Genomic DNA, 13369 nt, shown 5'->3' with positions numbered 1-13369 from the left:
TATGAGGCCATATTTGAACCTAGGACCTCCTGTCTCTAGGCCTGGCTCTCAATCCACTGAGCTACCCAGCTGCCTTCCCTCAGCCTTTCTTTATTTTTAAAATTAGGGCAACTAGGTGGTATATCGAATTAGTGCCAGCCTTGAAGGAGGACCTCAGTTCAAATGTGGCCTAAGACACTAGCTCTGTGACCCTGAGCAAACTCTTAACTCCTCCATTTTCTTATTATCAAATGAGCTGGAGAAGGAAATAGCAAACCACTCTAGTATCTTTGCCAAGAAATCTCCAAATGGAGTCACAAAGATTGGGGCATGATTAATCAACTAAAAACATTTTTAAATTTTTTTCTCAGAACTTTTCGAGTTCTGTTGTTGGGACAAATGTAAGACTAACAAACATTTTAAAGATATTCCCTCCTTTCTCTATTGTCTCTCCCCTGTAACTATCAATTAGGTTCATCTTGATTGAGTAGTTTGGAAACCACAGTTGTTACTTATATATTTCCAGAGATATGAATCTACTAGTACTTTATAAGCACAGTTTGAGAACTAATGTTGAATTAGAATATTTGTGTTTTTTTTTCCCCCCTCAGGATTCTGACTTTCTCAGGAAACCTTTTGAATAAGAACAAGTTTACTTCAATAAATGAAGGAGAATAAAGAAAATTCCAGCCCTTCAGTAACTTCAGCAAACCTGGACCACACAAAACCATGCTGGTACTGGGATAAAAAAGACTTGGCTCATACACCTTCACAGTTAGAAGGACTGGATCCAGCTACTGAAGCCCGGTACCGCCGAGAGGGTGCCAGATTCATCTTTGATGTAGGAACACGTTTGGGACTGTATCCTATTTTTCCTTAAGAGTTTTTGTTTGAGTATGCATTGGTTTCTTGGCTCTGCAGATTTTTCTTTTAAGGCTCCAAGCTTATAAATTAAATCTGTGGGCTTAACTATTGAGCACAATGACTACATATATTGGACATTGATCAAGCATTAAAATCAGTTGCTTCATTTTTAAAGGAAACGTAAGCTTGCCTCTTGTTAAAACCTATGTTTGTAATTCAAATTTGTATTATTCTAATATTTAGTTATGTCTCCTCTGTATTATCTTTTGCTGTGGAAAGGCTTTATTTTCCAGGTTGACTATTCAGGAAAGCTTTAGACTGACAAATATTCTTAGCCAAGGTCCTTAACTAAAACACCAGACATTATGATACCCTGGCCACTGGAATAATTTATTTTCATCGCTTCTATATGTTTCATTCCTTCAAACAATTCCCAAGATATGTAAGTATCTGTGTTATTTTAATTTAATGTTTCTTGTTTTGTTTTCCTCCAGTATTTACTTTATGCGTAATTCCGCATGTCTTTATGACTTTATATTTTTCTAGTAGTAAGGATAAAAACTTTATGTTGTCAATTATAATAACATTTCTCCTTCCCCTAGTTAATTAATCACTATTATACTGTAATATGAGTTGTGCTCATATTTGCAGGGGGAGGGAATGTTCAGAAAAAGGGCTGGGGTTTTTTTTGCCTTTTATTAATCCTTCCTTAAACAGAAGCCAGGTAAGTAGTAGTATCATCATCTTAAATTTTAATGTGAAACACTAGCAGTAGCAATTAGAGAAGATAAAGAAATTGAAGGCATCAGAATAGGCAAGGAGGAGACCAAGTTATCACTCTTTGCGGATGACATGATGGTCTACTTAAAGAATCCTAGAGATTCAACCAAAAAGCTAATTGAAATAATCAACAACTTTAGCAAAGTTGCAGGATACAAAATAAACCCACATAAATCATCAGCTTTTCTATATATTTCCAACACAGCTCAGCAGCAAGAACTAGAAAGAGAAATCCCATTCAAAATCACCTTAGACAAAATAAAATACCTAGGAATCTATCTCCCAAGACAAACACAGGAACTATATGAACACAACTACAAAACACTCGCCACACAACTAAAACTAGACTTGAACAATTGGAAAAACATTAACTGCTCATGGATAGGACGAGCCAATATAATAAAAATGACCATCCTACCCAAACTTATTTATCTATTTAGTGCCATACCCATTGAACTACCAAAATACTTCTTCACTGATTTAGAAAAAACCATAACAAAGTTCATTTGGAAGAACAAAAGATCAAGGATATCCAGGGAAATAATGAAAAAAAACACATATGATGGGGGCCTTGCAGTCCCAGACCTCAAACTATATTACAAAGCAGCAGTCATCAAAACAATTTGGTACTGGCTAAGAAACAGAAAGGAAGATCAGTGGAATAGACTGGGGGAAAACGACCTCAGCAAGACAGTATACGATAAACCCAAAGATCCCAGCTTTTGGGACAAAAATCCACTATTCGATAAAAACTGCTGGGAAAATTGGAAGACAGTGTGGGAGAGACTAGGAATAGATCAACACCTCACACCCTACACCAAGATAAATTCAAAATGGGTGAGTGACTTAAACATAAAGAAGGAAACCATAAGTAAATTGGGTAAACACAGAATAGTATACATGTCAGACCTTTGGGAGGGGAAAGGCTTTAAAACCAAGCAAGATATAGAAAGAATCACAAAATGTAAAATAAATAATTTTGACTACATCAAACTAAAAAGCTTTTGTACAAACAAAACCAATATAACTAAAATCAGAAGGGAAACAACAAATTGGGAAAAAATCCTCATAGAAACCTCTGACAAAGGTTTAATTACTCATATTTATAATGAGCTAAATCAATTGTACAAAAAATCAAGCCATTCTCCAATTGATAAATGGGCAAGGGAAATGGATAGGCAGTTCTCAGATAAAGAAATCAAAACTATTAACAAGCACATGAAGAAGTGTTCTACATCTCTTATAATCAGAGAGATGCAAATCAAAACAACTCTGAGGTATCACCTCACACCTAGCAGATTGGCTAACATAACAGCAAAGGAAAGTCATGAATGCTGGAGGGGATGTGGCAAAGTAGGGACATTAATTCATTGCTGGTGGAGTTGTGAACTGATCCAACCATTCTGGAGGGCAATTTGGAACTATGCCCAAAGGGCGACAAAAGAATATCTACCCTTTGACCCAGCCATAGCACTGCTGGGTCTGTACCCCAAAGAGATAATGGACACAAAGACTTGTACAAAAATATTCATAGCTGCGCTCTTTGTGGTGGCCCAAAACTGGAAAACGAGGGGATGCCCATCAATTGGGGAATGGCTGAACAAACTGTGGTATATGTTGGTGATGGAATACTATTGTGCTCAAAGGAATAATAAAGTGGAGAAGTTCCATGGAGACTGGAACAACCTCCAGGAAGTGATGCAGAGCGAGAGGAGCAGAACCAGGAGAACATTGTACACAGAGACTAATACACTGTGGTATAATCGAACGTAATGGACTTCTCCATTAGGGGCGGTGTAATGTCCCTGAACAACTTTCAGGGATCCAGGAGAAAAAAAACACCATTCATAAGCAAAGGATAAACTATGGGAGTGGAAACACCGAGAAAAAGCAACTGCCTGAATACAGAGGTTGAGGGGACATGACAGAGGATAGACTTTAAATGAACACTCTAATGCAAATACTATCAACAAAGCAATGGGTTCAAATCAAGAAAACATCTAATGCCCAGTGGACTTACGCGTCGGCTATGGGGGGTGGGGGGGAGGAAAAGAAAATGATCTATGTCTTTAACGAATAATGCTTGGAAATGATCAAATAAAATATATTAAAAAAAAAAATTTTAATGTGACAGGTATATACTTAGGTGGGAGTCTCTTGAAATAACTATCTTCATGTATTTTTTATTTAGAGCTAAGGACTGCCAAAATGGAAGCAATATTTAGAACATGCTATAGGTTATATAAATTATTACTATTTATCTGTCTATCCCAAGATAGACATTTAAGTTAGTATGTGAAATCCAGAAAAATAATTTAGGGAATTGTGCTAACTGAACTTTTAAAATTAGCTCTTTTGTACCAGTGCATTTTGTTTTGTGGTATTGCTTTTTTAATAAAACCAAGAACTAATGATTCTTAATTAAAACCATCTTTTTAGTGTAAGAAAAAAGATTGTTTCCTTAATTATATTTGGCATTTATTTAAACAGATTAATCTAATAAAGTTTAGCCAAGATTTAAAACAGCTAAGTTTGAGGGACATAAAATATTATTTACATCTTGTTCTATTCCTGAATAAGCAAGATGGGGCTAGGATTTTTTTTGCTTTTTTCCACATAATTACAAAATAATAGTCTTACACTCAGTTTTTTTGTTTGTGTGTTTTTGTTTGTTTGGTTTTTTTGTTTTTTGTTTTTGTTTTTTGGTGTGTGTATGTATGTGTGTGTTTTGTCTATAGGTGACAGGAGCGTGCTGTCTCTTTTTGGCAGGGAAAGTAGAAGAAACGCCTAAAAAATGTAAAGATATTATCAAAACAGCTCGTAGCTTATTAAATGATGTACAGTTTGGTCAGTTTGGAGATGACCCAAAGGTAAGCTTAATATAACCTCCTTACCCTCCCTCCCCTCCTTAATATTTCACTACTTGAAAGCATTTTAATTACTTTAGTATGATTGATTACCCCTTCCACTGACATAGATTATAACTTTGGATGGTTTCTTAAGTTACTGTGATCAAAAAATTTATTACCTAAATGCCAAATTTTCCTCTGATAAGCCTCTTCCATCTGTCACACTTACTTAGGCTAGTCCTTAGATCACAAATCTGTCTATTGAGTGGATTGGACCCATTTTAGATAGTTTCCTTAATTCCACTGGAAAAATCTCTCCTTTGCAAATTAGCTCCCTACCAATTAAACCAAAACTTTCACCTCCTTTCCCTAATCAAAATTGAATTTCCTTTTAGTTTAGAGATCTCAGAGATCAAAGGAACAATTGCACAAATACAGACCATCCTTAGTCTGCATGTTACCCAACAATAAAATGGCCTACTATTGATCTTATAGTAGATCTCCATTACCTTAAGAGATTTCCTGCCCTATCTGAATGTTCAGATGAATTAACTAATGGCCTCTTGTCCTACATCTTTACAACTTCTCAGAAATTTTCCATTTAACTATAAAGGTTAAAATTAATGGTTGGGTGATGATTATATGAAATTATATGATCACCAGTATTATATCTTGAGCCAAATTTATTTACAAATATTTACAAATAGAGAGTAAACAATAAAGAAGAGAAATGTGAGGGAGATAGAGAAGTTATCTCTTATCAGTCTAAATGTTTTGCTCTGGGTTTGTTTAATCAGGCCGAGATTAATTAGCTCTCAACCAAGAAGGCTGATAGTGAGTAACCACAGGCCTTCCAAGATAGAAGCTAGTCTCTCCAGAAGTTAGGAAAGAGGTCATGACGCCTTTTACTCGCCCAATGAAGTAATTCAAGAATCAGAGTCCAAGTAGAAGCTGAGCTCCAAGCCCATGATCCAAGTTGTGGTCTCCAAGTCTCCAGGGAAGCTCCCTCAAAGATTAAGACAATCTCTTTAGACTATCTTCTCAAAGACAATCTGCTCTGAAGGAGTTTGGGGGTTGCTTTTTATAGTGACTTCTTGTCCCCTCCTCTCTCTTCACAGGGGCCAATCACAGTTTCCAAATTGTCTAGCACTACCCAGGGGGCAGTGTCTGTAAGATCTACTTCTCACCTTCTGGCGGTTAAGTTCTCATCAAAAAGACTTACAGATTCCCAGTTGATTACATTTCTAAGGGTGTGAATTCTCTTAAGTACCTTGCTAGCTTCTCACCTAATACTAAGTAGGGTGTTTAATCTTTTGTAGATCAATTTTCAAAAGGAGACAAAGGTGGCTCAGTGGATAGAGAGCTAGGCCTGGAGACAGGAAATTTTAGATTCAAATGTGGCCACAGACACTTACCCCCAATTGCCTACCCCTTACTGTTTTTCTGCCTTGGAACCAATATTTAGTATGCACTGTAAGATAGATGGATGGTAAGGGTTTAAAAAAAGAAAATGTATTTTCTGACATTCTCAGAGGGCTGACAGTTAAGTGTTTTGTGTAACAAAAAGTCTCCTTGCCCTAAAAGTCCAGTAGGATTTTTCAGTGTTCTCAAATCACAATTTCATAAATATTTAATGCATAGTAAACAGATTTCCTTCCAGTTAATTTCTGCAAAGAAAAATTCTTTCTCCTCTTATTCTCTATTTACATTTCCAACCTAGACAGAACTGGGAGCATAAAAATGAGAAAAAGTTCCCAGACTTTTTTCTGTGGGTTCTTGAAACTTATTTAAGGCAGAGTTGAGATTCATGTCCAATTTTTAACCAAACCTAACCAGGACTACATGTGAATTTAGATAGGGAGGTTAGCCAGGACAAATGACAATCAAACAGAGAAGTTAACCTGTGAGGAAAGGAAGTGAAAGTCCACAGAATTTGGAAAGTTCCTAGTCCTGGCCCAGGTATTCCTGAAGGAAAAAGAGAAAGGGAAAGGAGGTTCTTAAGACTTCAGTGTTTCTCAGTCCAGCCCTGAAGCTCTTAATTTTCATCAGAGAAATTAATATGACTCCCAATCTGAGAATTCCAGAATTTAGCAGTTTATGTCTAATTGATTATTCAGGGGCAAGAGATAGACAAATTGACCATATGCATAAGTGCACAGAACACTAACTTGTCTCTGCAAATTTTATAGAAGGAACAGCAACTTTACAGTTGTTTTTTTTTTTACTTTTCCTGCCCAAAAATCTCTCCAGGTAAATGTTATCTTGTGTACAATCAATAGTATCGGGACTGGAAAATTCCATCTTGATCCAGCCTTCTCTGTCCCTTAGTCAACCATTTTGACATAAAAATTATCCAAGGATTTGTTCATAGGTACTGATGTTAAAGTAATCAACACAGAAATGTTTTTATAATCACTTTATTATAGATCCATGGTATAGGAAAGCAATGAGCCTTGAGCTCTAAGTTGCAGTAACTTTATATGGGTCTTGGTTATGTAATCAAGACATATATAATGGAATTTTACAGAGGTCAGAAGGAAAAGGTGGAGAGATATACCTCAAAGAACAACTGGAAGGGAAAGATCATCAGTTAAAATTATAAACTAATCAGTAAACACAAGGGGTATAACTGGAATTTGCAGACTAACTGTTAACATTGGAATTATACCTAGTTATTTGGCATGCTCATCTTAAGTAGAGATAAGTAAGCTGACTCAAATTCTCTCACTAACCAGTTAATCATTGTATCTAAAAGTTTGATACTAAGCTAAATTTTGTATGCTTTAATAATTTTCCTTGCTGTCTCAAGCATCCAGTGGTGAAAGAGGCAAACCAGAAATATTCTCTCCAATGTATCTTTGTGTCAGGTCAGAGTCCACTACTGTACATAGAGATGTCAGAAATCCTCAGTTCTTTCATTAATCTTAGGGGATTTTCAGAAATGATCATCTGAGCAATTCCCTGGCTAACTTACAAGATCAAGCTAAATATACTTGCTGACAGGTGATCCTCCTGTAGTTCCCCAGTAGCATCAGATGATAATCAGATGTGACAATTCTTCTGTCACCCATTAACGTGGACCACTTAACTATTGTAAGCAATTTAAATCTATGATAAGACTTTATTCTGGCTTGAGGCAGTTGTTTCAAACTCAAATAGAAATGGTAGTATATTCCCTGGTTTTTTTATTTATATTTTGTTTTCTATTTATTAGCTTTGACAATCATAAATTAACATTATCTCTGTTGTATTACATATATGCACATATATACACATTTAAAAAAACATTTCTCAACTACTGTTTTGGGGGGACTGCTAAGTATGACACCTCTGCTCAAAGGGACATTTGTAAGTATTTATTATTAAGGAGCTATTGTCTAGAGCTGTGAGTTTCATTCTTGTGACCTCAGCTAAATCCACCTGACTACCTACTGCTTTTCATTAATGAAATTATTACAGTATTATGTCCTCAGGTCATTAATGCCTCACTAAATATTTGTCAATTCAGATTTAATTTAAAACATGGGAAACTGGGAAGCACCAGAGATCAAAGAAAAAGGTAAAGGACTTGGACTAAGACACAAAAATATTTATAGCATGCTTTTCATGATAACCCCAACCTAAAGGAATGTCCACCTTTGAGGAAATAACTAAACAAATTATAGTATATTAGTATAACAGAATATTATTATGCAATAAGACATGATGAAATGGACAGTTTCAGAGAAAATTGTAGACCTTTATGACAGAATAGTAAACAAAACAGAATAATTTGTTTAATGACAGCATTTAGACAAAAAGTTTTTTTGAAGTTTGATCACTGCAGTGATCTATATACAACAAGTCTAGTAAACTGATAATGAAGCATGCTACCTACTTCCTGCCAGAGAGATAACGGACTTGAAATGCAAAATGAGATGTTTCCATTTTGGACATGGCTAATGTGGGGATTTGTTTTGCAGGACTATAGACATTTGTTATGAGGGTTTCAAGTTGTTGCTGTTTTGGGGGGAGTTTAATTGGTCCCTAGAGGGAGAAATAATAAATGTTTATAAAACTAGAAAAGGGTGGGGAAAGAAAAATCCAGTAAATACTTCAAACTATAAGAATGTTAGAAAACATAATGGTACTTTATGTAGTTATCACAGTTAGTTATTATGTGTACTTTGAAAATATTTAACTAAGGGAGCAAGTAGGTGACTCAGTAGATAAACAGACCTGGAAATAGGAGGTCCTAAGTTCTACTCTGGCCTCAGATACTTCCTAACCATGTAACTTTGGGCAAGTCTCTTAACACCCATTACCTAGTCCTTACTGTTCTTCTGCCTTGGAACACTTTGGTATTGATTCTAAGATGGAAGGTAAGGGAAAGAAAGAAAATATTTAACTAAAAGTAAACAAATACCTTGCTCTTATGTTAACTTAAATATAAATGATCAACCCTATTGATCCTTTTTTTAGAGGAGGGATAACTCTTGAGTATACAATTTAGCAGGACCGTTTTAAGCTTATGGAACATGCTGTCTTGACTATTTTTAAATAGTTGTAGGACATTGGATACGTTGCCAGTTGTAGGCAAAATATTCCACCTGCTAATATTTGTAACATAAAGAGAAGTCAGACACTATCATCTTGTAATTCTATCTCTTTGTAGGTGACTGACAATAGATTGTGAGGAAACTAGCACACTTAGTAATAGACAGTTTCTAAATTTAGAGGAATTTTGAAGCCACTGGAAACAAATGGTAATAAGATAGCCAAAAAATATGCAATCTTAGCATAACATTTATATACCATTTAAATACTTAAGTGAGAACTTAAGACATGGCACAAGTAAACTTAATATTGCCATGCTGTTTGGAATAATTTAAATAACTGCTTCCTAAAATGCATTTCCTTCCACCTATTTATGTTGTGTGGAGAAAAAAATAGAATCCAAAGTAATACTTGGCTTACAGATTTAACTCATCTGTGTTATATTAGTGGTTTTCTGCACCTAGAAATCATGGCATCTAATCATTTGATGTTATCTGAAAAATGTTTTTTCATGTACATATTATGAGTACTCAAAAAATGTTTACCGACTTCATTATTTCAAACCTTAGTTTTTTATCAGTAATTGCCTGTTCTAATATGCCATCAATAAAATTAGAAGACAAAATCACTAAGAATTTTAGCAAAGCATGTGGTATATCATTCATTCATGTGGTATATATTCTGGCTGGTTTAAAAATATATCATGTAGAGGATGTTTTTACACAACATTTAAAAGAGAATTGTTTTTTCTTCAGCTATAGTTGTTTACATGAATGTACATGCACATACACACACACATATCAACCCTACTATGTCAATATCTTTCCCCACAGGTTTACTTCATAGGTAAAATTGATGGCAATGTTCCATTAGTGTGTCAATAATTAAAACACCATAGACAGGCCTGCCCAATTTAGGGCTATGATTCTATTGAGGTATTTATTTCTCTATATAGACATAATATATTCTAAGTAATATTCCTAATCTTCAGAATTTGGAAGTTAAATAGATGATAAAATTGGAGAATTTTCAGACTGAAGTGCATACATCCTGAATAATGATGTCTGTTAATTAATTGTGATGTTGCTATTTATCTGCCCTACTTCTACTTTATGGTATGAGGTTCAGAATATCCTAGGTCCCATGAAATGCAAGAAAATAAAGTCATTTTGCATAGCCCGAGAGAGGGAGGATTAGAATGAAATTGAACCATCAATGGAAGAACATGGATATTGCATAATATAAATATTATCTGTTGGAAAAGTAAACTATAAACATGATATTCATGTTAAGAGGGTCATTCATATAGCATTAAAGGACTTTAGAGGAAATCTTAATCCAAATCCCTCATTTTACAGATATGGAACTGAGGCTTGAGATAAAAGACTTTCCCAAAAGCACTCAGAAAGTGAGTAGCAGAGATGAGATTGAAGCCCATTTCCTCCAAATCCAGCTGTGTTATTCTATTTCCACTGTGTATCCTTAAGTACTCTCTATATATAAAGCCACATATCATCATGTTGTCTTTATTACCAGAAGTTTTCGGTTGTATGAGATCTCTGATTAAAGAGTGGACTGTTAAAAATTATGTAGGTTACTGAGTTTTCTAAAGTTCAGTATATTTTGTTTTTTAAGCTAATTTAACAAGTATTTATTTTTCCCTATCCAGGCACATAAATTATCTGTTGTCAGAATTCAGGTGTTAAAAAGTGGGACTAGAGACAAACTGCAAAAATATGCATGGAGCCCAATTGCCAAAAAAAACAAAACAAAACGACAAACAACCTTAATTTTCAAGCTGTATAGAAATGTGAATGAAAAAAAAAGGTATCAATGTCCTGTATTTTTTGATTTGTTTTCTCTTAGGAAGAAGTTATGGTTCTGGAAAGGATCTTATTGCAGACCATAAAATTTGATTTGCAAGTGGAACATCCTTACCAATTTCTCCTCAAATATGCTAAACAACTCAAAGGTAAAAGTATCATATCAATCTTTGTACTAAATAGAATTTTATTATTCAGAATTCCAAGTACAACCCTGCTGACTTTGTGAACTTAATTAGGTACTTGGCAGCTCTCTTTCATTTTCTGTTTCTTAAATGGGGGAGGGGGGGTTGGACAAAAGCTTTTTATTAAGAGTAGAAGAAATGGGGTGTGGTGGAAAAATGATGGGTTTGAAGTTAAGAAACCATTGTTACATTCTCAGTTCTCTCACTCCCTACATGAACAACTATGGCTAAACAAATTCTCCTATCTAGACCTCAGTTTCCTTATTTGTAAAAGGCAGTAACATTTACTTTATTGACCTTAGTAAGGTAATGAGGATCAAGTGGAGTAATGTATAAAATACTTTGTGCTATAATAGTACTTTACATTTAGACAGTATTCTATAATTTATAGTGTTTTCCTCACAGCACTTACGTAGTAGATATATTTTTTCTTTTCTTGAAACAGACTTGTGATTTTATTGGTGTGGGAATTTTCCACAGCTTAGATACATTGAACAATTGTGTGATTTTTGTAGGATCACTCAAGGATAGGACTTGAATCCAGGTTTTCCTCACTTTCTCTCTGTACCATGCCATGTTGCTTGGCAAGCATATAAATACTTGCTAAGTGCTAGTCACTGTGCTAAGTTCTGTGAGAGCAAAGAAAGGCAAAAAAAGAGTTCCTGCCTTCAAGGAGCTTATTTTCTATTGAGTGAGATGACACAGAAATAACTATATACACCCAAGACATAGAGTAAATTTGAGGAAGTGTTAGAAAGAAGCCACCAGCATTGAAGGAGACCCAGAAAGACAAAAGGTGGAATTTGAGACTTGAAGGAAGCAGTGAGAGGTAGAGAGAGGTAAACAAAACATCTTAGTAAAAAGGCAGAGTTGGGAGATGGGGATGGATCATAGAGGATGTGGAGAAAAGTAAGTAATGAGTAAGAAGACTGAAAAGGTAGGAAGAGAATCTGGTTGTAAAAGCCAAAACAGGGTTTTGTATTTGATCTTGGAGGTAATAGGGAACCACTGGACTTTACTGAGGAGTAGCCTCATTAGAACTATGCTTTAGGTAGATAACTTTGGCAGACAACTGGAGGATGGACTGAATTGAATTGGGGAAGAGTTTGAAACAATATTAGTCCCATATTAAAAATAAGAAAACTGAGACTTTGTGCAGTGTCACATAAGAAGTGAATGTTAGTGCTATAGCTGGAAAACAGACCTTCTGACTGGAAATCCACTGTCCTTTTTGCTTTGTCATATAAATGAAATTTGCTTCGTTTGTGCTAGGGACAGATTATCTGCCTGCCTCCAAATAATGCAGAAAAATTACATTCATCTTCTACAAGTTCTTTTAAAATCTGTTTTGTATGGTGGGAGGAAAAGATAAATATAAACAAGAATTGGTCCTATTTTGGTTCTTAATTATTCCTGTTTGGCAATTGGGGATTTTTTGCTCACTGTATTATGGTACTCTGTTTGAACAATATACTCACTGAACTCTTAGAACTTTTCCCCCATATTTTTATTAACATTTTCTTTTCTCTTATTAGGTGATAAAAACAAAATTCAGAAATTGGTTCAAATGGCATGGACCTTTGTAAATGACAGGTAAATGTTACCAGTATATTGAAAAATGTAGCCCAGATATGATAATAGTCTATTTTTAGTAATTGGTTTTAGTAATTCATGACATCTAAGAACTACATATTTAAGAACTTTTAGCAACTTGTTATATCCTTAAAGAGTGTCTTGCAGAAAGGTTATTCCAGCTAATGGTTTTAAAGCAAAGGTTCTTAATTTGGCTTCCATAAATAGGGGGGCCCATGACACCAAATGGATTAGAAGCTATTTTAGAGCTCTGGCAAGTTAAATACCTCATTCTCTTTAGCTTTTCATAAGAAGACTTTTAAAAAATGTGACCTATTATAATTACTTACAGGGATATATTGGTAAATATAGGAAGCTAAATGGTGGCTTTTAAAGTCAAGATTTTTTTTCTCCTTAGGCCAATTCTTATTTGTGTAATTTATGTATTTTACTTATCTTGGTTTTAAATGAGTTTCAGTAAAACAGAATGGATTTCTTATTCTACAGTGATTGAGGATTCTGGTTCTGTATGCTATCAGTCGATATATTGGATAGTTTAGTAATTAACTTTTTTTCTTAATTTTTATTACAAAGACTGACTCTTGGGTAAGCAATGGATCAGAGATATATTTGGAAATGAATGCAATATAAAAATAAGTCATTGGTAAAAATAAGATTTAAAAAAAAATTTTTATTCCCCAGTTTCCTTTAAGTCCCAACTAAAATCTCCATCTTCTATTGGAAACCTTTCCCAATCTCTCTCCTTTCTCTTTTCTCTCCC

The 13369-nt window shown here is 34.7% G+C and overlaps 1 protein-coding gene across 8 annotated transcripts in view; it reads left to right on the top strand.

Moving 5' to 3' along the window:
- The window catches only part of CCNK (cyclin K), a 48573-nt gene that overhangs the window by 16316 nt on the left and 18888 nt on the right, over positions 1-13369 (top strand). For all 8 annotated transcript variants that reach the window (XM_016431512.2, XM_056811299.1, XM_001367693.4 and 5 more), the window contains 5 exons: positions 591-840; positions 1204-1285; positions 4362-4493; positions 10875-10980; positions 12552-12609. In XM_016431512.2, the coding sequence (XP_016286998.1) occupies positions 644-840; positions 1204-1285; positions 4362-4493; positions 10875-10980; positions 12552-12609 (575 nt within the window). In that variant the 5' untranslated portion in view covers positions 591-643. The remainder of the gene's footprint in view (positions 1-590; positions 841-1203; positions 1286-4361; positions 4494-10874; positions 10981-12551; positions 12610-13369) is intronic.

This window comes from Monodelphis domestica, chromosome 1, assembly GCF_027887165.1.
Source record: "Monodelphis domestica isolate mMonDom1 chromosome 1, mMonDom1.pri, whole genome shotgun sequence".
Taxonomy (NCBI): Eukaryota; Metazoa; Chordata; class Mammalia; order Didelphimorphia; family Didelphidae; genus Monodelphis; species Monodelphis domestica.
This window is presented reverse-complemented; position numbering and strand designations above follow the sequence as displayed.